Genomic DNA, 25,953 nt, shown 5'->3' with positions numbered 1-25,953 from the left:
GATATACCGAAAGTTTGGAGTACATCAAAAAAGGAAAATTCACGCATTTATTATTATTTTCTTATATCCATGTTCAACAATCAGCTTCATCTTTGCATAATTTTTTAGTAGCCGCTGAGTTTTTTTTTCCCACTGTCTACGCATTTTGTTCTGACTGTTTTCTTTGATATTCTCAAGAACCACTACGATTTTGCTATCCACACTGAAATTTTCATTATTCTCAGATTCTCTTGGCCTTTAACGGTTTTTCGTTTTCTTTCTACAATTTTTGTGACGTTCACTTCGAATTTGCGGTGTTTTTGTTTTCAACGACATTTATTTTGTAGGTCTATTTTTGCATAGGTTACTTATTCTGAGAAACTCCGACGTGCCTCTGTAGTTGTAGGCGTCATGTTCCTGTATAAACAAGCCTGACAGTTGCAACAGGAACCCTCCCTTAAAGGCGACTTATCACGAAATTGACGTGGCGCAAAAATCTGATGGAAAGCACAGAGCTTGTGGTGTACGTTACGAATATGGACGCGCAATTTCGTTCTATTTTCTTTCAATTCCCTTCTTTCCTATGACCGTCCTAAAAAAACGGCGTGCAGAAAGTCCTTTGTTCCCGCGAGGTACGTTGGAACGCTCCACCCTTCTACACGCTCCGGTTCCTTCAGAAGCCTATACATTGCTTTTACACGGATAGGGTGCTAAGAAAACTTCATTGATCTTCGACTGCTAGCTCGCGGATGCGGCGCGTGCAGAAAGGTGGCGCATTCCAACTTACCTCGCAGGAAGGAGCGCTGTTTACCAGGACGCCTTCCATAACGATTAAGGGAAATTGAGCGGAGCCACATTTATATTCGTAATCTAAACCCAAACCCTATGTTTTTCATCACGCTCCCACACTACGTCAATTTCGTGATACGTTGCCTTCAAGGAAATTTAAAGAGACTATTTTAAAGAGTTTTGCAAGGAGGGCTTTCTAAGAGTCACTAGTTAGAATTACACAATATAATTAAAAATCACTGATGTTTTCTTAGTAGAAAAGACAAATGTGAAAAATTTCGAGTGTGACTTCCAAACACAAAATTGTTAGTTCCCCAATAATCATAAAAGTTGTAAAACAAATTCTTTGGAAAAATGTAATTGCCAGATTGTTACACGTTTGCTCTAGTTCGTTAAGTAGGAAAAGATCATGATACCTGAGTAGATTTTCAAGTTTCTTCAAAGGAGAATAGTGATGTTGCATCTTCCGAAGGCAGATCTTGATTTGTTCCATTATGGAAGGAGATGGGTTGACCATCTGGATTTATTTTAAGTTAAAACTACATCAAAAACTATTAATACTAAAAAAATCAAACTTTTAAAGTGCATTAAAAAAAAAAAACAATAAGAATGTCTCGATGACACCAACCTGGTCAGCATTTGAGAAGCCCAAATCACTCAGAGACAATGTTCTAACATAGCTAATATTGGCTGACAAAGCTTGTAAGCCACCGACTCTCGAATTCTCCTTTACCATCACATGGTAAAGATGAGGTTTAACTCGCTCTGAATACAAACACAATAATAGGCGAGTAATCCATTTCATTATAATAGTGAAAAGGTCAAATCAACAAATATTTTAGAAATCATAACCACTGAAAAAAATCACACATTACAAGTAATCTCAAACTCACTTAAGAGCAACTTATGTAGCACAGCTTCCAGAATAGCATCAATGTTGAGGATCTGATTCGCGTTCAGGTGTGCACTCTCCTGATCGATCAGCGCGTGCAGATCACCTTAATTACATGTTTTTTTTTTCTTCAAAAATAGGACGAGCACCCATCACAAATTCTAAAAACTGCATTCTGGAATCAACTGAGACCATTGAAAAAGAATCCAAAATACTCTCGAAATCTGTGCTCGTGCTTCTCTAACAAGAATTGAGGTCATAATATTGAAACGTGAAAATTTTCCAGAACAAAAGAAGATGTACACGTTCCCACGTAAAAATGATGAAATCTACAAAATATTTCAAAACAGTACGAATTCGAGCAAACATTAGCAAGAAACCCGTTTAATTTCTCAGAATTTCTCCTTTTTTATTTGTTTTTTTTTAGAAAATTTTCAAAATAAGAAAGACTTCGTAAGTTTTCTTGCTCTATGATAACATGCTCGCTAAACAAATAATTCCTTCAAACCTTCTCTAAAGTCAAGCTGCTAGTAAACGGAACTACCAGCGGATCACCATCAATTCTAATAAATTGCATCAAATTTACTTAAATTATGAAATAGCAGTACTTCCTAAATTGTAATTAGGAGATACCAGTAATGTTCGTGGATGTTTGTTCGAGTTAAATAATTTTAGATTAGGATTTAACACTCTTAGGCTATATATATAGACTATAATAAGGATGGTACGGTAATGAAAAAGTAGCGCTATTTAATAACCAGTTGCGATAGCAGCAAATAATAGTACGAAAAAGACTTTTCCCCAGAAAATCATTACTGTAAAAAGCTTCTTTCTTCACTATGTTGCTCATCTTCCCTAACTACTTCCAGTTAGGGACAATTTTCATGTCAAAAGTGACATAGAATGCGATGAGAAGAAAACATGCGCACAGAAATGCGTACAAAAAGATACAAGAACTAAATCATTACACAAGAACTAAATCATTACGTAGAAAACAAAAAGAAAGCAGCAAAAGAGAAAAAAAACGAAACGGAACCAGTTCAAAGAAATGTTCACACACACAAACCTTCTCCATGTTTCACTAGGTAATTCTTGATGCCGTTGATGAATTGTCTCACATTTCGTACAACCACACTAGGATCTGCCTCCTCACTTTGTACGGTACATTCAATAAATCGTTTCAAGGTCGCACCAAATACGGTGCTTTCATCTTCGGCAAGTCTAAATGAGTTTCACTTTCCAAGAATTCTGGCAATCTCGTTAGGAACGAAATACAAAGAGGGAAAAAACAGGAGCAACCTTTCCACGTAGGATTGCAACGCTGTGCTGGATTCTGCTTGGCTCGACTTCCGCTCAGCGTTCAGATTTGGTGAAAGAGCAGGTAGAGAGAGTGGAAGATCATCCAAAGAACCAACTTGTTGCGAAAATCGTGAGATTGCTCGTGGAAGCTGTAAATAAGTCCCTTAGCACCTTGACGAAAATGTTCGAGGATGAGAGACAGAGAACATAAAAATACATTAAGAGCTATAGAATATTTAATGATATAATATCCCTTTTTCGGGGGACATTGTTCGAGAAAAGTGTAGTCCCACGCATACTTTTTTATGTGTACGAGGCAGACGTGTTAAAAACCCTTCATTTTTTTTTAAATAATAATTTGGATCAAGAGAACAATACGAATGACCGATGGATATAAAATAGTGAGATAAAAAAGTGAACAAACGAATAAATTTCTCCTAAAAGAACTTCTTTAAAAATTCTTACCGAATGCATTGAATGAGGTGGAGTTTGCGCTCGACGTTCCGTCTTTCGTAGAGTTCCAGAAAAAGAGTGATCGACAAGGCTGTCAAGAGTACCGTAGTTGCTGAAACATCAAAGGAAAATTGTTGCTGCATTTTCAATAATTTCTCAGACCTTCACCGACTCAGTCGAGTGAAAAGACCGTACCTGACAGTATCGTCATTCTCCCACGCTTTGCACGTAACTCTATCTGACGGCAAAGTTCTCCGCGCTGATGCTGTCATTGATGCCCACATCTCTTCGTCCAGTTCATCATCAGATTCATGCATTTGTGTTGATCCACCAGGAGTACGATCCGAATCAGAATCTTCCTCATGAATTGTTTCTGCGAGTTCTAAAAAAGAAAAGTAAGCGAAGAATATTCGATTTGTACTTAAAAAAGAAGTTTATACACTAAATACTTCAGTAGAACTCACGACGAGCGCTTGGTGATAAGCCTTCATCACCATGACTAGCCAAATCGAGCAGATTCTCCCAAACATTCGAATCCCACGGTTCGTTGAAAATCGTTCCAGCGACACTCACATTATCCTCGTCTCGTTTGAAATCTGACAAGAAAACAAATTAGTCGGTTTGCTTTGAAAATGTTTAGTATAATAGAATGATATGAATCCCGCACCTGGCTTCGGCACTTCCAGACTGCTAAAATCGCTCAATTGAGCATATTCGGAGTTTTTTGAGATTCCTCCATTAACTACATCGGCTGTCATTTTAGACGTGGCCACTCGAGTTTGGAGTGTTGGACGGACCTATAGAAGAAAATTAGAATTGAAACAAAAGTAAAAACAAAAGTAAAAGTAGAAAAAATAATAGATAAATCAAATAAGAGAAAATCAAATATTAGGACGGAATTCTTGTTGCAGCGCTTGCTAGACATCCCAAATTCACTTCTAGACAAAATGATAACGTATCATGTATGTACACATGTGCAGCATAAATTCATTAGGCACTAAAGCGGTAGGGCGATGGTTCGAAACCGCCCTAGAGCAAACTAAGCTTTTCGTTCCTCGTGGGTCGATAATAATAAGCACTATAGCACTTTGGAATATGCCAGAATGTACTGTTGTCATTGTCCATGACTGACAAAATAAAATACGAGCCATAAAAGATCCTAAAAAAGTTTCGCCGATTCAGTGATTGAACGGGAACGTCGAAATAACCAGATGGATAATTGAAATTCGTCCGAAAAGAAAACAAACGGTAAACCTTTTGTGCACTGCAAACTACGCGTACACAGAGAAGACTGTTCACATTTCATAGGTTGTATTCGGCTTTTCGGAACTGGAGCTAAGGCTTAACCTACAATTAGGAAACAGGTTAATTGCTTCGTTCAAACAGCGCTGTTAGCCACATGCTGATTCTGCATGAATTGACGAATGAATGAATGAATTGAATTCCATTATTTGCATTATATGGCGATGAGCTAACAACTGCTTGCTCAGAGCAGTGGAAAATTTTCTGCAGAGAGTGATAGTACATAGTCCAGTTCAAGTTTGAAAATAAATGTCATTCACATAAAAACAGTCGCAAAAACATATTTCAAAAGTATTTTCATTCTTTTGAAAATGTCCATTTCTTTGAGAATTCCTTTCTTAAAAACGAGAACAAAACTCCACGATTTGTGAAAGAAACAATAGTAAAAATAGGCTTTGTCGTCAATAACAGAATTCATTAATCATAAAAACAGAGGGAAAGGGACCATCAGAAGGGTCCTGGAGGAAACAAATCCAAAACAAGAATACAATAATTGTTTCTGCTGTAAATAAGGGAAAACTGTAGAAAGTGCAAGAATCGTTGAGAGGTGAAACATCCGAAAACCTCACTTTTTCGAACAGAAGAAAGTATTCAGAAGAATTCAAGCCAAAATTTCCATAACATTTTCTTTTTTACCTGAAATGGAAAGAAATACCAATCGAAGTTTTGAAAAAGAGGTTTGCGAACAATGCACTTTCTAGACTGAAAATTAATATTTTCAATTTTCAGTTTGGGTTCCAAGAATATTATTTCATGATTCCGATGACTTCTACCTTTATTCTTACTTGTTCAACAGCTCGAGAATATAGGAAATGCCATCCTAACGCTCGTGAGTGCCTGTTTTTTTTTGCGTGGAGAAGGAACAGTTCTATTTTTTTTTGCAATCTACATTGCATTATGCAAGCTTTTTGCCGCTTTTCTGTAGGTATTACCAAGCGTGAAAACAAAAACATTACACAGATTTTCTGTCATAACAACATTCCGCTGAGTACAAAAGCACAATCGAAAAGACCTGTTCCTATCAGCGAGAAACAGCATAACATTACCAGTTCTTTCATTCCGTAATGAAAAAGTATAATAATAGTATGGACACGAGGGAAGATGTTGTTATGAATGATTCAAGCACGGCAATAGAACTAGAATAATGCTGCTTGTTTGCTCCTATATTATGAGAATTACACCACTAGTAATGGCGGAATCTCTTCCACTGACTAATGAGACCCATTCTAATAAGTGCCGCAACCATACAATAGACGGAAGAAGTTAAATAAGAAAGTATTTGTGGATGGAACATCAAAAATTGAAGAAAAAATCCAGAAAAGTTGGAGTAATTGTCTAGGACATTATGGACTCGCCTAGCTTCTATTTTTCAAAAAAAGCAAATATTGTGCCAAAAATAGCAGCCGTTGTCTATACAACGTAGCGACCGTTGAAAGAAAAAAACAGTACACAATTAACAATTCAGGACCCCAAAAATGGGAACAAAAACGCTAAGCGCGAGATCTACATGGACAGAAAATATGGAAAAAGGAAACAGGAAATTTAGAATTTCAAGTAGGTAAAATGAAGAAATAATTTCTCGGTAAAAATAGCGACAGTTTCCCGCAAAAATTTAGGAAAAGAGACGAAAAAAAATGCGAGCCAGAGTGAACAGGAACTCACCTTGGCAATTTTTTGCTTATTCTTGAGCTCCGAATTGATAGCCGACCAGCTTGAGCTCGGCTGATTCGAGAAGAAGCACGAACCACGCTTCGACGCTGCTTCCGCCACAACTCCAGGTTTCTTCTCCGGGCTGTTATGATTTGCACGTCGCCAAGCAAGTTCGCTTTCACGTCCACTACGTACACGTTCACTGTTGAACCTAGAATATGTTTTGATGAGCTAATAAGATGTAGTTAACTGAGAAAATATGAGCTGCGTTTTCAACAAACTGTACTTTGAGGAATGTTTGAGGAAGTAAGACTGAAATAGTGACAAGATTCCTACTAACTTGAGGCCACGAACTTAGGATTGTATCGGATTGAAGGAGAGCTTTTAAAACATCCTTCAAGTCGATAAAGATATGAATTTGAAACTACCCAGTTAAGTTTGAAAATCATTGAAATAACAGCAAGATTCAAGACGAAAGGTAACAAATAAGCTGAAACGAAGCGTAACAAAAAACACTCATTTGGAAAATATTCTTTAACAAAAAATCTTAAGGAAGAGACGCAGATGTATAAAAAATAAAATTAATAGTGAATACTAGGGAAAATTTTGCGAAGAACTTCCGTTTTAAGATCTCGTCATAAATCAACTACAATATCCTAGATGAGACCTAGATGATGATCGTAACGCGACTGTAAAGAAAAGGTATACGTTTCGTGCATCTACTTTGAACGTCATAGTCATATCTAAAAATATGACTTTAAAAAACAGGGAGGAGAAAAATAGGAAATATTTGCCAAACAAACAACAATACTTTAAGCAACATTCAAGCATCCAGCCAGCGAAATCTGCCATTCATTTCTGCTTGAAAACAGATGTTGATTTGAAAGGAGAATCAATTCCGGGTGAAAACAGTTCCCGATTTCCGTCCGAATCTTACTGTAGGAACAGAAACAAACAACGACCCAAATGATATGCCCGGAACAGCCGGGAGCGGTGCCAGTGTAAGGTAGTCTCGTACGCGCATCGAATAACTGCCACAACACTGAACGACTCTTGCCGCACGGCCACACTCGATTCGCAAATAGGCGGCGTAGTGTACGAAGCGAAGAAAATCGCTGACCACCATCGGGTATGTGGTTTTGCGGTGGTCGCAGCGAATATTAGAAATACCACCTGTAATTACTTCAGCTCCTCATGACCAGATAATTGCACCATTTGTACTCAATAAATGCTGGAAAATTCCTGGAAAGACCCATAAGACGTATTATGGTGACACGTTCTAGGAGACACAACAGAACAGCACTTTCTCACGAGAAGAACACTGAGCACTTAATCGCCTCACTAATAATGTCGACGCGAGGACGTTCGTCTTTGCAAACAACCATCCATCCTTTGATTCGCACGAGGACGAAGGTCGATATGTATTATTCACGAAGACGCACGCAGAAAGTAAAAACGTGATATGACGAAGCATGCGCTAATCAAAACATCACCATCCGATCGATGTGGAACCGGGATCGACCACAGCTCGCAGAAGAGGCGAATAACGCCGGAACAGGGTCAATGGGAATGAAGACAAATTGCTGCAAGTGTCCCGTGTACGCTGACGAGGGTCGTGAGGGGCATTAGCGGAAGAAAGCACAATTTCTGCCCAGAAATCACCTAACATCCAAAAAAGAGGTAGTATTCTGCACTTCGCATAAAACATTAATAGTCGCTCGTAATTCTCTAATATTCTGTGAGAAAATCTTCAGCTGATGTTCGTAGCGCTTGAAAGAAGACAGATAAGAGTACCAGGGATCGTAAAAGATAAGAATATCCAGAATCGTAAACAATTCAACGACAGATGTCTGCAGGAGACTCACTAAAGAAGCTGTAACACAATACGACGATATTGGGCCTTGAGGGAGGTGGATAGATGGGTTGGCTAAGGCGTCGTGTTACCTCCAACGTCTCGACAAGAGTGTGAATAGCAAATAAACGTCTATTCCGTATGAATGACGACGTACACAACCACCATGGAGGTAGAGGACAAGTAAAGAGGTCGGATAACGTAATAAAAACAAGCGCAGTAGAGAGCCTGAATTCGCGAAAGCTACACGTCCGGCATCAGTGCACAATCCATAGTAATGCGTGATCTGTCAGCTTCCCCACCACTAAACGCATGGGTCGTAAACTTATAAGCGGCCGCTGCTACTCGTTAGCTAGCCGTCGACGGACGATAACCACGGATGAGCTGGAGAGCTCATTCGTAATGCGACACCAACGCGGCTGCGGACAATGCGCTTGGCGACGCATGAACGCTTCATTTGACGAAGCACCGAGGCACTAAGGGACATATGTTTCCACAACGATTATTTCGAATAATATGGCCACAAATGGTAATTGGAAGTCCAATATGCTGACCTATACAGTTCCAAGGAAAACATCCAAAAACTCGCGGCAAAACCAACGTGGAGTAGAAGAGCACGAAACAATTAATGGCCCGTAACTCATGTAGATGTGACAAGAATGAATGTGGTTTTACTCAGAATTTGATCGAAAATTTGGTATCTAGGGAGTGAATAGGAGCATTTAAGTGAGTAATTATAAGAAAAGCACGCAATTAACTAAATAAGTAAGCAAATAATAAATACGTCAAAGTCTAGAACTGGAAGCACGGACATGCCAGATTTTCTGGCTGATGAAGTCCTTACGTCTTAGAACTCCTGAGTAAGCGAGAAAGAGTGTCGACTTCTTAGGCTGACATAACAAGGAATTCTCAAGAGAACAACTGATATACGGAAACATTTAAGAGAATCTAGGAAGGAATCAGCAAATGTAAGAACTCTCATTTTCAATAAAATGAAATCATACAACTCAAAACTTTTGAATTCCCGAAAAGAGGAATAGATGTGGAAAGTCAGGAAATGAAAAGAAATAAGGAACTAAAAAAACTTCTAAGGATATTCATTCCATGGAGAACTCCAAGCTAGTCAGAAAACGGAAGCACAGCTACGAACAAGATGTAATTATAAATGTTTGCATTGCGGTTCGTAATATGCGGATGCGGCCCCGACTAAAGGACGACCTTGCGATAAATTACGGAAAGTGTGAGAGAGGCGTAAGAAGAAGGACGAACAGAGGGAAATTGCCAGTACGACCATGAAAGGCCAAGTTTCTCTCTATTCAAAAGAATGAAGCGTGAAATTAGATATGTCAGACCTCATTGTTTTCACGACACAATTAGTCGTAGAGTTCCAAGAACGAATATGAGGGAGAGGAGATTAATCCTGAGAAGAAATAAGGGAAGCTTAAAATAAACTTAAGTTAGAAGCCACAGATGACCGCTTCAGTCTTCAGAATTTTGAACCAATGCAACGGATTCATCGAGTCACTAACTTCAAGGAGATTATCGACTAGAATCGCAAACACAACGTTCTAATTAATGTCATATAATGAGGGTTGAAGGGTAGGCACCAGTGTTAATAGGTTTAGAAGCACTACCAACAATTAATGCACGCAATCAACCGTGAAATGCATGCAAAGCAGGCGCATGCCCCCTTCAAAATTCTTGTTTAAATCGGTTCCTAACCACTTCAAACATAATTGTTGCATCGCGTGTAAAATGAAGGCCGTGAATAATGTTCGCAGTTTCTCACATAAAGTTCAAGTGAACAATTCAACCTTAACAAGGTGAAATTTGCTGATCGTGAACACAAATGAACATTTTGGACCAGCATACGTATTGAAGATAGTACTGCAAATATAAAAGGGAGATAGACGTACAAATATGCATAAAAATCATCTCCCAGATAATCTTATCCGGTTTAACTTGCACTGTTGATATTTAAAATGTATTAGTAGTGTTATATCGACCTTACAACACTTGCTATCATTATTCATATCATTATTAATATTTATTTTATTGTTGATTCTTTCATTTTCCCTCTTACTATAATTAGAAAGTAAAAAGTACAAAAATTAATTAGGAAGAACAAAAAAGAAAGCTGATAACACCCTCAAGATCTGCCTACCTCAAAATGTCTGCTCATATTTCTCTTCTGCTTCTTATTCTTTTTCTTCCTCTTCTTGAAAACAAAATAAATCTGACACTGAGAAGTACTAATAGATAAGACAAAAAAGTTCGAGAATGAGAAAATATTGCTATGCAGCAGAACATGGAACGGATATTTTTGGGGCTCACAAAAAGAAAAATATCCACATTTTCTCATTCTTTGCAATATGTATAACAACACATGAGCAGGTTTTGTTGTTCCAGTACGATGAATGTCTGGGCAACAGGGAGGGAGGTGTGGAATATTTATAAACGATCTTCCATCTGTTCTTCGTACTTTTTCACAACACGAAGAAGGACAAAAAAGAAAAAAAAACACACTCGCAGATGGATAGCGTAGGCAGACATCGATCACTAAGATTTTTTGCTTAAACTAAGTTCCTAAACCGGAAGGGGCGACATTGGGTACCGTGTTCCCAATGTTCAACATCAGAAACGACCTGATTGGCTTTCTAATCGTATCGAAGCTCGATTACGAGAACAAGTTCCAATTGATTCAACCTTGATTGCGTATAGATTCATTTGAATATAAGCATACATCTACATATATACACATAAATTCATTTACATTGAAAAATATTTCAATTACCTATACGCAGGTTGTGCTGCTCACAGCGGTTAATGCGTTAGAGAGGGAAGGTGAGCAGAAAAGGTTACGCTGCACCAACCAGGTGGCACCAAAACAGATGTTTCTACGACAGATTGTCACAATTTGCAATGCAAAATGCCGTGAACAAATATAAGAACGAGCATGACGGGGTTATGCGAACAAACAACAGGTCCTCAGTCTCAAAACACTTCCAAGGAAAGAAAATTGTAGCACTGGTAAGGGCCACATACATTACATGCACATTTACTAAGCACTTAGGGCTGTAAATACATATAATAATTTAAAGGACTCGGAACGAAGGAAGTAACCTTGAGAGAATGTTAACATTTTCGCAAGGGTACTGAACCGTTAAACAAAAAATATTCAGGAAACTTTGACGGAATAGTGAAGTAAGGCAAAATACTCATAGAAGAGTTAGTAGACATTTTTTGGAAATTAATTTCTAACCTAGTACTTTGTTTTTAATTTCCTTCGAACTTTTTTTCGAGCGTTGTTTTTGTTGTTGCTATTGCTCATAATGTTGTTTATTGAATGCTTACATAGAGAAAAATCCCTTTTCTTCGTCGAGATCAACCTTTTTCTTGTATGAATTTTTTTGTCCTTTTTTAGAGGGACACTGTTTAAAAAATCAAGCAATTTGTGACAAACATGTAATAGAAAAGCTTTTTTGAGACACGTGACGTGTTGCTTGTGTTCATAATCCCTTCAAGCCTAAACTGTCTCAGGAAGAATTAGCACCACAACCAAAAAAGCCACAAGCATAGTTGTTCCGCTTTGTTTCGACTGTTTAATGAAAACTCCTTTCCTCGAAGAAAAAGAAGATCATATCAATCATGATATGACGGCGGTCATAACTGTAGTTAAGCTATAAAGGTGACGTCAATAATGACGCTTGTTGACGCTAAAAAATCTACAAAAAATATTTCCAACCTACCGTGGCAAAAAAAGAAAAAATCAACAAAAACAAGTAGTTCTGTTCTCTGAATTTTTGAGAGGCAAGTCTTTTCTTCGGTAAGTTTGAGATTAAACAAATAAACATCAATAAAGCAGTAGTAATAGTATAAGAAACAAGATGTGGTAAGATATGACACATCTTGTTTCTTATACTATGATACTTCGATATGACATCGAAGATATATAAATGAATAAAAAAAATCACATCCAAAAAAAAAGAAAAGAGAAAATATATAGTAAATATAAACATATAAATGTAAAAATAGGAAAACAAACGAATAAAACGTATACATTCGTAATCGTATACACAGTAGGCTATTGAGAAGAATTATGCACTATATGCGAGCATTATGCACTATTACATACTCGTTCCCGTACAACCCGTCAATCACGGATGCGGGAAACACCTGGCGCGTCACACCTGCCACAACGTACCAAGCTGTAATTAGCTAAGGTGGCAGCAACAAAACCCTATTATAAACCACAGCCAACCAGGAGACAATATAGGAAAAGTAGTACATTCCATGATTTAGAGGCACTATCATATCCACTGTTGAGGTGGAATGCAGATCAGTTAAAATGTGAACGGTTGTGAGCGATTGAAATTCCGATAACCGGCAAATAGCAACCGTGTCATTTACGTAACTCAGTGAGGTGACCGCATTTCCACTAGTATTAAACCGACTGGATCATATGTAATTGTGTTTTGAGGTCAGGAAATGAGGTAAGAATATATGAAAAAAATGAGGTTCGGTGGTAAGAAGAAAATCCTCAACTGATTTATGACTGGGCATCTATATCCGGGTAAAAAAAAAGATAAAGGAACCACAGGTTTCGAACATAAGCACGAGAAAAGACCCGACTCTTCAAAGCGTAAAACTCACAGCAATAAGAGTGAGGAGGCCTACATTTTGTAGATGGGCGGTAAACCCGCCGAAAATAATTCAGAGAAGAAAAAAAAACGCATGGAACACCAATTTTCCTTAGAATAGCGTGCAAATCACTTTTTGAGTCTCGTAAAAATATAGAGTCAAGAAAAAAATTCATTATAAGGAGGAGTCTACACTGACTCAATAGGAAATAGTGAGAAAATCGCAGCTACCTATACCACTATCACCTCTGGTCATCTACAGTTCGTGGTCGTAAACAGCGTACGCAGCAATATGACAAAGGGGAAGCCCCTTCGACGTCTATCGAATCCTATCCATCAAAATGTCGCACGCATAAGGATCGTAGCGTTTAAAATTCAAAAATCCCTTGTAAGAGCCGCTCAACAACTTATGCTTCACTCAAATTCAACGCATGACATGATGCATGCGATGACATGTGACAGGCGTGTGCATTTCAAATGTCAGAGCATCAAAGTTGATATCAATTCGCTGATAACGCCGCAGCAATTGACTCAATATTAAGACATGTCCGGGTTTTTCTCGCCTCTCAATGTAAACTCTAGAAAATAAGAAAAAGGAAAAATGGGAAAAGTCGACTGGAGATGAAACAAAGTAGTGAACTAGGATTACGTCCGGGCTTTCTTCAAGGCAATTTTTATTTTGTCTTACTCCAACCTTATAATTATGAGCAATTCTGCATATGCAAATGACTGTTTTTTACAGACAAAACAATGATTTCAATAACCTTTCACTAATCTTTCAATGATAAAAAAGTGGAAACACCAACATACCCATTGAATGTGTGTTAGCATTGAATGGATTTAAAAATTGAATTCATAGTAACAGCGAGACGGCAGGAAATTAATAAATGTTGCTAAAACCCTTCTATATACAGCGACTATGACTAAGAGCAATTCTAATTCGAAAAAGTTTTTTTCCCATGAAATAGAATAATTCCAAGCAATTTTAACTTCAGAAAACGTATATTTGCAACTAAAATTTTGCAAAGTTGTTGAAACGCTCAAAAGGAACTTTTAGCAGAGGTATAGTGGAGGAATGTCTAGTGCCCATATAGGAGCATATGTATGTACGATAAGGCACTACATATGGTCTAGTATATATCGTCCTATATCGTCTAGTAAACGAGTATTAAAAGTGTAAGTTCATGCAGGAAATGGAATTGAACGTAGGACAGAGGGATCACAAGGAGATGCAAGGATTTGGTTCAGTCATCAGTTACCTTTTTCTTCTCCTCTGATTTACACTAAAGACGTTTGAAAAAAATTGAAGGTTAATGTCAAGCTAACGCCGCAGCAATACTGCTAAATAACACACTGACCAGAAACTGTTCTTAGACATAGTTCCTGATGAAGATAAAAGCCTGCGTAGTGGTGACTCGTTAAAAACTGCAAGCAAACAAAGCGCACCAACGTTAGAAAACTAAACAAAAGTGAGTAGTACATGTGGAATGTTCGGTTGGCAACACTCTATTACACAACGTTTGTGGAGCGGAGGGTCCGAGGACAATTTCAGGACACAAGCAGTATAAGGTGTAAAATTCCATTTCTTCCATTCTACCTGCGAGAAAGAGCTGCTTTTATGATGAGATTGGACAAACATCGCAAGACATGCACAAATCGTCGCCGCACCTATAGGAGACGACAGTGGTGTGACTAACACACACTCAAACGTTCCATAAAGAAGTTTCGTGATAACCAACACCGCTTAGAAAAATATTTGGCTTTGGAGAGCACTTTGCAAGGTATTTGTAGTGAAAAAAAAACTGATAATACACAGTAAAACATGAAATCTCCGTAAACGACGAATTTATACACTACTTCACGCTTAAGCGTAGATCAAATGACGCATTACGTAGAATGTGGCGGAAGAACGGCTCGATTTCAGAGAGCGCGGGAACTGGATCACCGGAAGAGAACCGGATACACTCAATCCGGAAATTTTGATATGTTTGATATTACAAAACAAAGATGAAAGAAGGGAGCGGAGAAGAAAAAATATTGAGAAGAAACTATAAACTTGAAACTGGATGGCAAAACAGATTTACGATAAAAGTGAACAACAGTTTTGGAAAAATACCAACAAGGTGGGGTGTAAAAACGTGTGAGAAAAGCCGAAGAAGTCGGAGAATTGAGGGAACACGAACGTTTGAGATGTTAAGAGCAATATGGAGAAGATTATCAGAATTGTACCGAGTTGTATAGCCTTGGCGAAGAACTCAATCATATTGGCGGGTGATGAGTTTTTCGGCAAAAACTGCAACGCTTTGTGTGCGGTCAAATTCATCAAAAACATCAGAACTTGTGCGCACCTACAACCGCGGGGCGAGCAGCTGACACAAGTGCTCTTCTGCAAGTGGTCAACAGGCTAGTCACCACAAAAAAACATTGGACAGGACAACAGCTAGACTAGCAATGACGGGCGCCGTGATGGTCGTATGTGAAGAATCGTTTCGTACGAGATCCGGAACACTTGAGCATCAAACGCAGAAGAGCACTCGGCCATCGCATAGCCAACAGCATAACAGGCGCGATCAACAAACACTTTGTTCTAATTCTTATTGTTTGAAAGGCATTAACAACAACTTAACGCTTTCATTTCGTGGCGGCATTTCCCAGTTTTTCTCGGTATTGTACTATGGACGAATAGCAGATTTCGCTTTTTTCGGTAGAGTTTTATCAGGAATTGTGTTAGCTGAGCGATTTATGCATCCGGATGAGAAAGAAAATTACTATTCGAACCATCCATCCACTTGACAATGGGGAAAAAGTTGAATACTCGAGTGAAAAGGAAATACTCACAGATCGAGGAAATAATATCGTGGACAGTCAAAGTCATCACAAAGAGCAGCAAAAAGTGACAGTGAAAAAATGGGCTTTTTTGAGGCTGTAGTGATCAAGAAACAGTTGGTACATTGTCCGCTATATACAGTGACAATGCCCGATGACTGCAACAGTAATAGAACAACGAAATTGATCGAAGGCTAAGAGAATTTGAACACTAATTCCGAACAGGATAAAATGCTCCAAAATTTTACAGATGTTCTAGTTATTCTAAATTCCTCCTTTTTCTTCACTGGGCCAGATATCGGACAACTGTTCGAACAAAAAATTTTGTTGATTGCGCAAATAAATGAGTTGGTTGGGAACGACATCTACTGAAGAAAGCAAATAGACAAATTTTTAGAACTTCTCTATCTTTTGAAAAACCAAACTCAGGAACAATCAAGAGGATTTCACTCCGCTCGCAGCGTATAGTGCTTTACTTGAACTAGAACTTTCTGGACTTCTTTCATAGCCATCAAGCTCCTCGTAGCGCAAATTGTTTCTAGCTGAGTCTTGGTGAGATTTCACAAAATTATACTGAAATGACGGATGGATTACAGTTGTTTAACTGTGACTGTTATAAAAATCAGAATGTTAGAAATAGTTGAGGCGGTAAAATATCGAACCTATGAAAATTAGAATGAAGCTTTGATCCGTAAATAATAAACATCCAAAGAGGCTAGCAACATCTATCAGATGAAAAAGGAACGGCACAAATCAGATTTGATGCAATTTTCTAACGAACGCAGACGTAAATCAATTAGGAGCAATTGCTAAACAGCAGCGTTCAGGAAGCTTCGTAGCCAATATGTACTAACTCAACTGCCCTAATAAACCCACTAACCTTAATCACCACCTAAATGTGGATTAAATAGACGCGAATTAGGCTTATTGGAATGGGAACTAGGATAAGTCTTTACATCTACATAGGAAAATCGTTCGCTGCTAAACGGACACCTTAGAACTTTACAATACGGTAACAAAACTGAAAAACTTCTACCACTCGAATCACTTCGAAAGAAAAAGATCGTGCGAAAGCCAAAAATGTCTGAGAACTCTATTCAAAGTATCGAAACCTTTAGAAAAGTGCCTAGTACAGGTTGGCACAATCACTCTCGCTAGAAAAAGAAAACAGAAAAAAAAAACTCGAAGAAGAGTATCAACGGTTGCTCCACAAATCATAATGCTCTTGGTAAGAAGTATTCAACATTCTGCGTACAACCGAAGAGAACCGGTGAAGCCGAGAAGACGATACTCCCGCTGTTCATGTTCAAGAACTTAAAACGATCATAAGAAGGAAATGTAAAGAAAGACAATAGCTAAACAAGTTATATTAAAATCGCCAAAAAATAGAAAGTGATGGTAAACAACAACAAATGAGAAGAACAAAACTGCACATCGCAGTGACCCCCAGATAATTTTGCAGGAAGAATACATAGGTTTTTTTTCTGATCAGAGGAATTTGTAAACAAAGAATCCTATTTCCTATTTTCCTATTGGAGTCCTATTTTCCTCAATCATCTCCTCATAGTTCACTGTGGAATTTGCAGCCGAACTTTTATTAACCTGCGAATAAACTGCAAGAGGTAAAGGAATGTTGACTAACCGTCTTCCAAGCCCTCCGTTGCTCAGCTCTGAACTTTTCTGTTGCTGTTGAACAAATAACGCCTCTAGTGCTTCTCGTCCACGCGTAACTAATGAAGTTGGGCCATTTCTTGTGTTTCCGTTGTTGACATTTTTCAAGTGACCAGAATTCTGGCTGTTTCTTTCTGATGGAGCGCCGTTGACGTTGCATGTCATTGCTGTCTGTTGATTGAATTGTTTTCGACGTATAACCGGAGTTATCAAACCTTCGTTTATTGTCTGCAGAGAAAAAAATGAGAAAACTTGGCTAGAGCTTTGCAGAAGCGATGCTCACCGAAAGTTCGCCGTCTCCATTCCGACCCAATTTTTCTCTAAGAGCTTTCGCTGACTGCACGACCGCACTTGACGGTTCTGGTGACAAGTTCGGGACAGACATTCGATGGTCACGCCGTGGAACATGAATTTTGGCACTAACCGAATCTAGCACTTCTCGTCCATTCCCCCCAAAATTATTGCGTTGTCTGAAGACAACAATATCACAGCATAAATGTTAAAAAAGGAAATAATAAGGTTAGTAAGCAGACCTCATCGACACCTGTGGGCTGGCAGATGGGCTTCTTGGTTTCTCCGCTCCAGGATTCAACATATCTGTAGTTGACTGCAGTCTGAAATGTGGTGTAATCTCAGAAGCCTTGTCGTGTGTTTATCCTGATGATTGGATTGTAACCAAACTACTTTCCAACAATAGGAAAATTTTACAGTAATTTAATTTTTTAATAATAGCACAGCGCCTCTTCAGTTTTTTTTTCCTCGACTTAAGAATAAAGACCCATTTCAACAACTATAGATAACAGATACAACATCCTAGGAGATGTCAGAAGAAAATCACCCTCTGATTTACATCAACATGATTAATTTCTTTTTTCCCTCTTTTTTTCGAGAGTTTGCTAGCACCACAGCTGCAAAAGAAAGCGTTTGTAATACACAAAAAGTCAGCTTCAGCTCATATTTCACCGACTTCACCTCCTGTAAGCGACAGGATGTGACTGCAAAAAAATCAAAGAAGACCAGTAAAATGAGCAAAGTAATTAGAACTCTAACTGAAAAGCTGAGTTAATGAAAAGTGAATTCTTGCCGCTAGCAGTAAATAAGTGCTGTAATTTATACTTCTGAAAACAGCTAACTTATATACCTATTAAGAGCTCAGATTGTCAGTGAACAATAAGTTGTTCTACTTCCGCTAGAGAATGAATAACTAGGTTTAAAATTGAAGACAGAAACAAGAGAAGTTTTCTTTTCTTAAAAATAGAGCGCATTTCCCATTTTTGGCCTTGGTCTCAGATTTAGGTCCAGCGGTTTCGCTGAAGACCGCTAGTCAATGTCTGAATTTGGAGGTTTAACTGTTTTCAAGAGGCGACACTCCATAAAAACATCCTATCCCCAAAGAAGTGTTTAGATGAACAAAAGGATAAACGAGGTATGGAACTCACTCAAACCCCCATCACCACTTGTGCACTTCCTTCACGATTTTAGCAGTCAAATAGATAGAAAAACGAGTGTAAATACGTTCAACTTTGACGGTAGAAGTCCGAACATTGCAAAACAGAGGGAAAAGAATGCCAGTCGAAAAATGTAAATCAAGTTTTCAACTAGGAGCAGATTCTCGAGATCTCTGGTCTAACAATCGGCATGCCTCTAGTATTTTAGAGCATTCATTCAAAGACACCAAAAATTCTTAAAGCTTCTGTTTCTTGTTTTTTCCCACTCATTCTCCGTGCTCAAAAATGAGGTAAGAATACGTAAAGGTTGGGTGTAATTACGACATGCTACATGCGTACCGCAAAAATTTCGCTTACAGTGAAAGAAAAGCAGGAGTCCTATGAATTCGCAGTACACAAAGGAGAGCTTACTCCATCATTCCCGAATACACTTTCTTTTCTACGGAATATTGATTAGAAGATTAGATATGTAGTATAAACTTTTGAGAAGGACAGTGAGCCTTTAAAAGAAATTTAACAACTTTTTCAAAAGAAAAAACGAACTTTGCTCTTTGACAGAAAAAACGTCCCAGTTTTGAATGAAAAAAATTCGAACCAGCTGCAACAAACACCACATCAATTCAGAACTTCTGCAGAATTTTATTAGCCCATCAAATACATCAATGGGCAGCGTAGCAGATCGTTAAATCGAAGAGTTTGAAGCATTTCGGATCAAACTTTGGAAATGCCAACGAATCTGTGGTATATCAAGCACATTTTGCTCCAAAAGTGAGCTTTTTGCTCGCAGAAGGTCGAAAAAAAACGAAAGGAAATAGCATGTATATGTGACGCTAGTATCGTACTTTTTGCCCTGAAACTTAGGTGGAAAAATTCAAAATCAGAAACCACGAAACTTCTGGTCGCTCTTCTGTGCGATTCTATGTATAAGAACCAACCTATGTCAAATATCCATGTTTCATTAAAATGCGATAAAATGAAGATGTGAAACTCAGTGATCATAAGAACTTCTATGTATAAAGCACATTTTGAGTGCTCACCTTCTTCTTCTTAGTTCATCAATACAGTTACTGATTACTGTTGGATCTCGAGCCGTATCTGGCGGTCTTAATGGCTGACGTTTTGTCGGCTCATGATTGGATCTCAGACCAATGCTCATTGCACAGGTGGGTCCTGGACTACGTTCTGTATGTTTTGCCAATCGCATAACTGACGATGGACAAAGGTCACTGCGTTCCCTCCGCATTGGCAGCGGGCAAACTCGGGCTGATAGCACCACTAAAATGAGAAGAGGGATAAAAACCAACGTCTTTTGCTTTGGGACTAAGAATAATAATTTCGTTTAAACAAGAAAACAACAAAACATAAAACTGTGGAAAGACTCTCCAAGTCTGTCACTATTGTAAGGAAGCCAACTGTCGCTAAAAACCAAAGACAATTACGAACCTTCTTCATAGGATGGCTTGAATGTACTCATCGCATTGTCGTGTTTCTTCAGCCAGTCGTTGGGTCGCGATTTATTTAAAGGCGAACCAATCTCGAACGCGGACTTTGAACTAAAAAAATTTGGATAGGAAATTAGGACGTTCCAGATATTAAATAGCTTTCGAATATTAAAAAAAAAACACTACTACAAGGACTGAAAACAAACCATAAGCAAAGTGACATTCTTGACGTAAAATCTAAAGTTCCAGTCCCAATGCGACCAAGCTTTCGAAGAGCCGAAGAAGGACAGATGGGTGTGCAAAAGGGAAGAACGCCAAAAATGGGACAAAACGTCGTCCTGGTGACTAGTCCGAAAAGTTTATGCGGAGGGAAACATTCAAAACTATGCGATGCTATTCCGCTCCTCCTCAACACGGATCAGTTCCTGAGTGGAAGATAAATGAGCACAAGCCGTCAGTACGCAGCTGCTTTGAGGATCCTCCAATGAAGGTTGCGAAACCGTTTGATGCTCTCGTGGTAGATTAGAGCGGATAAAGATCTTCCTTAAAAAAATCAGCGCAGAGCCCCATATTCAAGAAACTAAAACGGAAATTTTCTCTTGAGAACCCTTAAAAGTCAAATCTCGGAGAAAAATTTCACATGTACGGCAGCTCTTAGAAGCTCCATCCCTTGAAAACTTTGCTTTAAACTCATAAACTTCGCGCAGCACTAAACCGCAGGTATAATTTTTTATTCAGGATTCATAGAATTTTATAGGAAACGTCGAAAACACCTCTTTTCATCAATCTTGTTGCTGTTAAGGAAGGAAAACAGCTTCCAGCATTAGACGTCTACGAGATATAAACGGAAAAGTGGTCAACAACCTCGTAAAGTTGTGTAAGCAAAGTTTAGACGGGAACGTGGTCGAGTCGTTTAGTCGATGAAAACACTGGGAAAGGGCAAAACAAACAAAAAACAGACAACATGAAAAATTCTCACCTGCGTATTGCCTCTTTCTCAAGTGGGACAAAATATTGACACTGTGCCAGTTGGTTGATCGGTGCACGACGATTTTGGGACGAATTCGATCCGCCACCGAAGAACAACGACTTCAGGAATGATTTCCGTCCAGTTGACGATGCACCACCAGTAGACGGAGGGTTTACTTGAAAGAAAACAAGATAAATCAACAGAAAAACACAAGCATAAGCAGGAAATGCGCTTATGCGCCGCTTAAAAAAACGAGTCTACGGCCACATGGTAGTGCGAATAAACTGAGTACAAATCTGATTTATTCAAATGCGCGTCCTTTGAAATTATTTGGATTGTATTAGGTATTCATAGAAATATAGGTGACACTCGCAGCCCTCATAAGTGACACCGATGGTTGAACTCGCGGCCATGATCCACAATAAGAAACTGGGTCGGACACAGTCCGGCTTAGCGAGCGCGGAACGAGTAGGGGAATAACCATCCGCCAAGTCCAAGCTATCCGGATTTAGGCAAGCAAAACGTCGTAGGAGAAAGGCATAAACAGCTATATATTTTGGATTTAGGGCAAACAATCAATCTCCAATGGATAAATTAGTAAATGAATCAATCAACAATTGAATAAAAGTTGGAACAAGTGAAAAATATGGATACAGCGAGAAACAGAGACCTACCGCTTTTAGTTCTAACAGATTGACTTCTTCGTTCTGAGCGTGAAATATGATCAGAAACAACAGGTGTCGCTGCAAAGATGTCAGACTTCCTCAAAACTCTTGAATAAAGTCAGATTACTGCTTCTAGACACTGCCAGTCAAAAGTACAAATGCCGCGAACAGATTCTCATCCTATACTCTCGCGCAGATCCTATCAAACAACCACTCATCGCGTAGATTTTTGCTACAACGCTTCTTACCGTCCGTCCGATCGTGTTTCATCGGCGGCGAATTGGTGCTAACATCACTTTGCGTGTCAGTGGTTTCTGTGTGAACATCGGTATTTCCAAGTGTTGTTGAAAAACCGGAAAAATCCACCGCTCTACCGGATGACGGTCGTTTCTTGGATTGCTGAAATAACAGCTTGCTGAACAAAAATCTGTATAGAACGGATGTTTCAACTCTTCTGTCACCACGTCTAGTTCAAGCTGAAAAAAAAATCACTCACCGAGGATTTGGTGATAGTCGTAGCGTACGATGGAGGTGACTGCATTGATGGTCTAGTTTTCGGTAGACAGTCGTCCAGACTAAAATTCGAGAATTGTGAATCAGAAATGTAAATCAACGACACTGTAAAATAAGCGGTTCTGCAAATCACTTCATAAACGACGTAGACTGGCTGTTCATTTGTGGAGCACGTGAGGTCGGCCTCACAAAAGCTGTTTCGCTGGTCCAGAAATCTGAAATAGAAAAAGTAGAACAGGTAATTATTAATTATCGTCTAGTATTGATAAGGGAATGAAAAGAAAACAAGTCTTTGTTTTCTGCTCATCTCACGTGGTGGGGACAAGATACTATAAAAAGCGGGCTTCTCATAGAATTTTCAGTGATATACGCTCCGATTTTCCACAAATCACAAAAAAAAAAAGTTCAAAATAAAGCAGCTACTTGAAGATTCAGCATAGGAACTTTTTCTAGATAAAAAAGACTAACTACATGTCGTTAATAAGATAAACACCATCTAAGCAAGAAAATCCATAGGTTCACGTTATGTAATCATCAATCAAGCCGGATTTTCAGGTAAGAAAATATTTCCTGAAGAAAAAAAAAACCGAAAATGAGCACTAGACGAGTACTAAAGGATTACCACACGAAGCTAAGTGTAGGATGCACACATTTTATTTTGGTGGAAGCGGACCCAAAGAAAAAAAACAGAGCAATCAATGAGATTAGCTCCTAAACTCAAGACGATGGCCGCGCAACCATTACGCGTAATTCGCATAATGGCCACATACTTAGTCCGTCCGCCACGCACTGAGCGACCACATAAGTCGCACAACAAACGGCACGCACTCCGGAATAACAACTGCAGAACACCTCAACTGGAACCTTACAGTGGAGCTACACAGGAGAAGAAGACTTTACTTTCGAAGGAAGATTTCACAGTACATTCAAAGCAGCCAGAAGACCTACTCATCGAATTCCTCCTGCGATGAAACAAAAATAATGTTATTCAGCAAATTATTATAACTATTATTCATTGTGGGCGGGTGTAGTTTAGCGGTTAGAAGTTCCGCTTCCTGCACAATTGATCAGAAGTTCGAATCCGCCGTAGTGCTCACCAAGCATTTCATCCCTCCGGGGTCGATAAATTGGTGCCAGACTTGTCTCTGGGAGGATAAAAACACTGACTTTCACGTCGGCCAGCCACCGCAACTCATTGTATAGGCCAGTTACACGTTCGTAAACCTCAAACGATTCTGGATTGAAGTGAACGTGGGGGCGCATCTCAAGCGGATTGATTAACGCCAGAAACTTTATCCTTATATTGTTCATTATTATTATTCACAATTATCACTACTGTTCATTACTGTTATTCAAAATTATCATTATTCAAAGTAAAAGGAAAAGCTCTGCAAAAACAGTATTCTGATCCATTGCTACTCGAAGATTGTGGTGACAGCATAGCTCATACCCTCATACCGTCTTAGTAACCTTAGTATGCCACACAAACATACCAGATCTAGTCAGTCCATAGATCGAGTCCTGAGTGGAGTACCACCGTCGACTGCCACAATAGTGATTTGAATGTTTCATTTGTGAAAGCTTTAGACTAATCTCAGATGAACAGATGAATAAGTGTAGTAAAGAGGAGACGAGCTACGAGATAATGAAATTATATATCCTCTCACAACGACAGAACAGCCGCGCCTAGGACACCCCTTTACTTGCTGAATGACACTTGGCACTGAATAATTACAATGTTGGATGTCATAGCGACTACGAGAAAAACAAGAAAAATCCAGTAGTTGTGAAGTGATCCATTTTTCGTCAAGCGACGTGAACAGCATTGTAATTCATTGCATTTCGTTGGTGTGTGCATGTTTTGAATTCTCTTGAGAAAAAGAAGATGAAGGAACGATAACACATATCCTAGAATTTTCTCCTGTCGATTTTGTGCAGGAGGAATCAAGAACCGTTTTACATCTTTGAGAAAATTCCCTTTTTTACCCAACGAGGCAGCTGACAAACGGACAAATAAGACCGAGTTCAGGTGCACTCTGTATCGTGACCTAGATGTAGACTTGAAAATAGCTGTCTTGCGATACGCATACGTCAAAAACACAGCTAAGAGTGTGCGGGAATTAATTGTTCGGAAAAGTCTCTGAAAAAAAGAAAAAAAAGGAAAAGAATTTAAAAAAATATTGTTTACGATTGATATCTGAGGTACTTAGTTGGGGCTATTATTATTTATTGGTTAAATGTACCTAATGTTACTCGGTTAATCACTATGAAACAAATACTTGTCTTTACGAAATTATCAAAAGTCGATGAAAGCCCAAAAATTTCCCCACCAGCTTAAGAAGACTCTTTCCCCTTCTTTAGTTTTTTGCTTTACTAAAATCAAAAATGAGCAAAAGGTGAGCACCAAAATACATTTTCAAGCCATACCTCAAAAAGAGAGGGTTATCCCACTGGGGAACATCGCCATCAGTAACAGCGTACTTAACTAACTAATTAGTTAAGTAAGTTAAATACAGTACAGGTAATTAAATAATTGTTACGTGCGCACTTACCGGTTTTCACTCGTCTTTGCCTAAATGTTACTACAGGAAATAACTGCATCTTTTTTTGAATAACCAAGTTATTTTACTAGGAAATTGCTTGAATTCTCGTATTCCTCTCAGTTCCAAGTTCTAAAAGATGTTTTCCTACTCTCAACATAAGAAGATGCGCAAATGGCTGCGGAATTTCTTAACTACAAGCGAATTACAAAGAATAAATTGTGGATGGTGTCATATTACGTACTACAGACAGCAAGATACCAGGTTTAAAAAGAATGTGCAGCTGTTTACCTGAGCTTAACTGAACCAGCTGATTTAGTGTAAAATTTTGGCACCTCCTGTTTCTGAAGAAATGGAAAAAAACTACACCGAAAACCGAAACAAAGTGAATGGACTGATGAGATTTGAATTTGAAAAAAAACAGTACCGAGGGAGAGCTGACATAGATTAGAAAACAAATCCAAAAACGGTCTCTAGATACATAGCTTTCCAGACTCGTCTAACTATTATTAGAGCTTAATAAAAATGTATGGCTCCGTTTAATCTATTAAATAATTTCTAGCGAATACATCGGTTCTCAATCTGTTTCTTAGTTGGACACATACTGCCTGGAAATTTGTCTCACAGCTTCTTTTTTGTGCACATGCAAGCTGTGAAATTTCGGGTAGCAACCTAAAAAATTATCTTTTTAAATTTGTCTTTTTTCAGAGTTCACGGAGAACCTTAGATGTCCGCTTAAATTCACCGCGAAAAATACAATTCCAACTATAGCAGTGAAAAAAAATCTCGAAAATTTGACTCGATGAAATTTCAAAGTCACTTCAAGGGAAGCTTTCTGTTAGAAAAAGTTTGTACTCTACCCTGACTTTCATGGTTCGTGTCCAAACAGTGCGTAAATTTTGGATGACGTTGGCTGGTATATTTTGAAAAAAGACGATACTACTACATTCAAACCTATAGTACTAGGTCACTAAATGAGCTAAATGAGCTAATCTCACCCAGATATGATCTAGATATAACGC

The 25,953-nt window shown here is 38.6% G+C and overlaps 2 protein-coding genes across 2 annotated transcripts in view; one reads left to right on the top strand and one right to left on the bottom strand.

Annotated features, from left to right (window-relative positions):
* The window catches only part of RB195_013522 (uncharacterized protein), a gene marked incomplete at both ends in the record, with an annotated part of 43,459 nt that overhangs the window by 1,669 nt on the left and 15,837 nt on the right, over window positions 1-25,953 (bottom strand). Inside the window, 20 exons of the mRNA XM_064203381.1 lie at window positions 1,185-1,285; window positions 1,397-1,533; window positions 1,662-1,766; window positions 2,727-2,881; window positions 2,960-3,108; window positions 3,425-3,524; window positions 3,608-3,794; window positions 3,877-4,008; window positions 4,080-4,209; window positions 6,377-6,575; window positions 17,325-17,581; window positions 17,637-17,823; window positions 17,887-17,967; window positions 19,839-20,076; window positions 20,245-20,354; window positions 21,223-21,388; window positions 21,888-21,956; window positions 22,127-22,277; window positions 22,375-22,453; window positions 22,525-22,606. Coding sequence (XP_064059262.1) covers window positions 1,185-1,285; window positions 1,397-1,533; window positions 1,662-1,766; window positions 2,727-2,881; window positions 2,960-3,108; window positions 3,425-3,524; window positions 3,608-3,794; window positions 3,877-4,008; window positions 4,080-4,209; window positions 6,377-6,575; window positions 17,325-17,581; window positions 17,637-17,823; window positions 17,887-17,967; window positions 19,839-20,076; window positions 20,245-20,354; window positions 21,223-21,388; window positions 21,888-21,956; window positions 22,127-22,277; window positions 22,375-22,453; window positions 22,525-22,606 — 2,815 coding nt within the window. The remainder of the gene's footprint in view (window positions 1-1,184; window positions 1,286-1,396; window positions 1,534-1,661; window positions 1,767-2,726; window positions 2,882-2,959; window positions 3,109-3,424; window positions 3,525-3,607; window positions 3,795-3,876; window positions 4,009-4,079; window positions 4,210-6,376; window positions 6,576-17,324; window positions 17,582-17,636; window positions 17,824-17,886; window positions 17,968-19,838; window positions 20,077-20,244; window positions 20,355-21,222; window positions 21,389-21,887; window positions 21,957-22,126; window positions 22,278-22,374; window positions 22,454-22,524; window positions 22,607-25,953) is intronic.
* Window positions 23,090-23,362, top strand: RB195_013523 (uncharacterized protein; the record flags this gene model as incomplete). The annotated part of the gene is made up of 1 exon (XM_064203382.1): window positions 23,090-23,362. The coding sequence occupies one exon, from the start codon at window positions 23,090-23,092 to the stop codon at window positions 23,360-23,362; it is 273 nt and encodes a 90-aa protein (XP_064059263.1).

The sequence above is a fragment of the Necator americanus genome, chromosome V, assembly GCF_031761385.1.
Source record: "Necator americanus strain Aroian chromosome V, whole genome shotgun sequence".
Lineage (NCBI taxonomy): Eukaryota > Metazoa > Nematoda > Chromadorea > Rhabditida > Ancylostomatidae > Necator > Necator americanus.
Note: the sequence above shows the minus strand (reverse complement) of the source record. Positions and strands in the feature narration are given on the sequence as shown.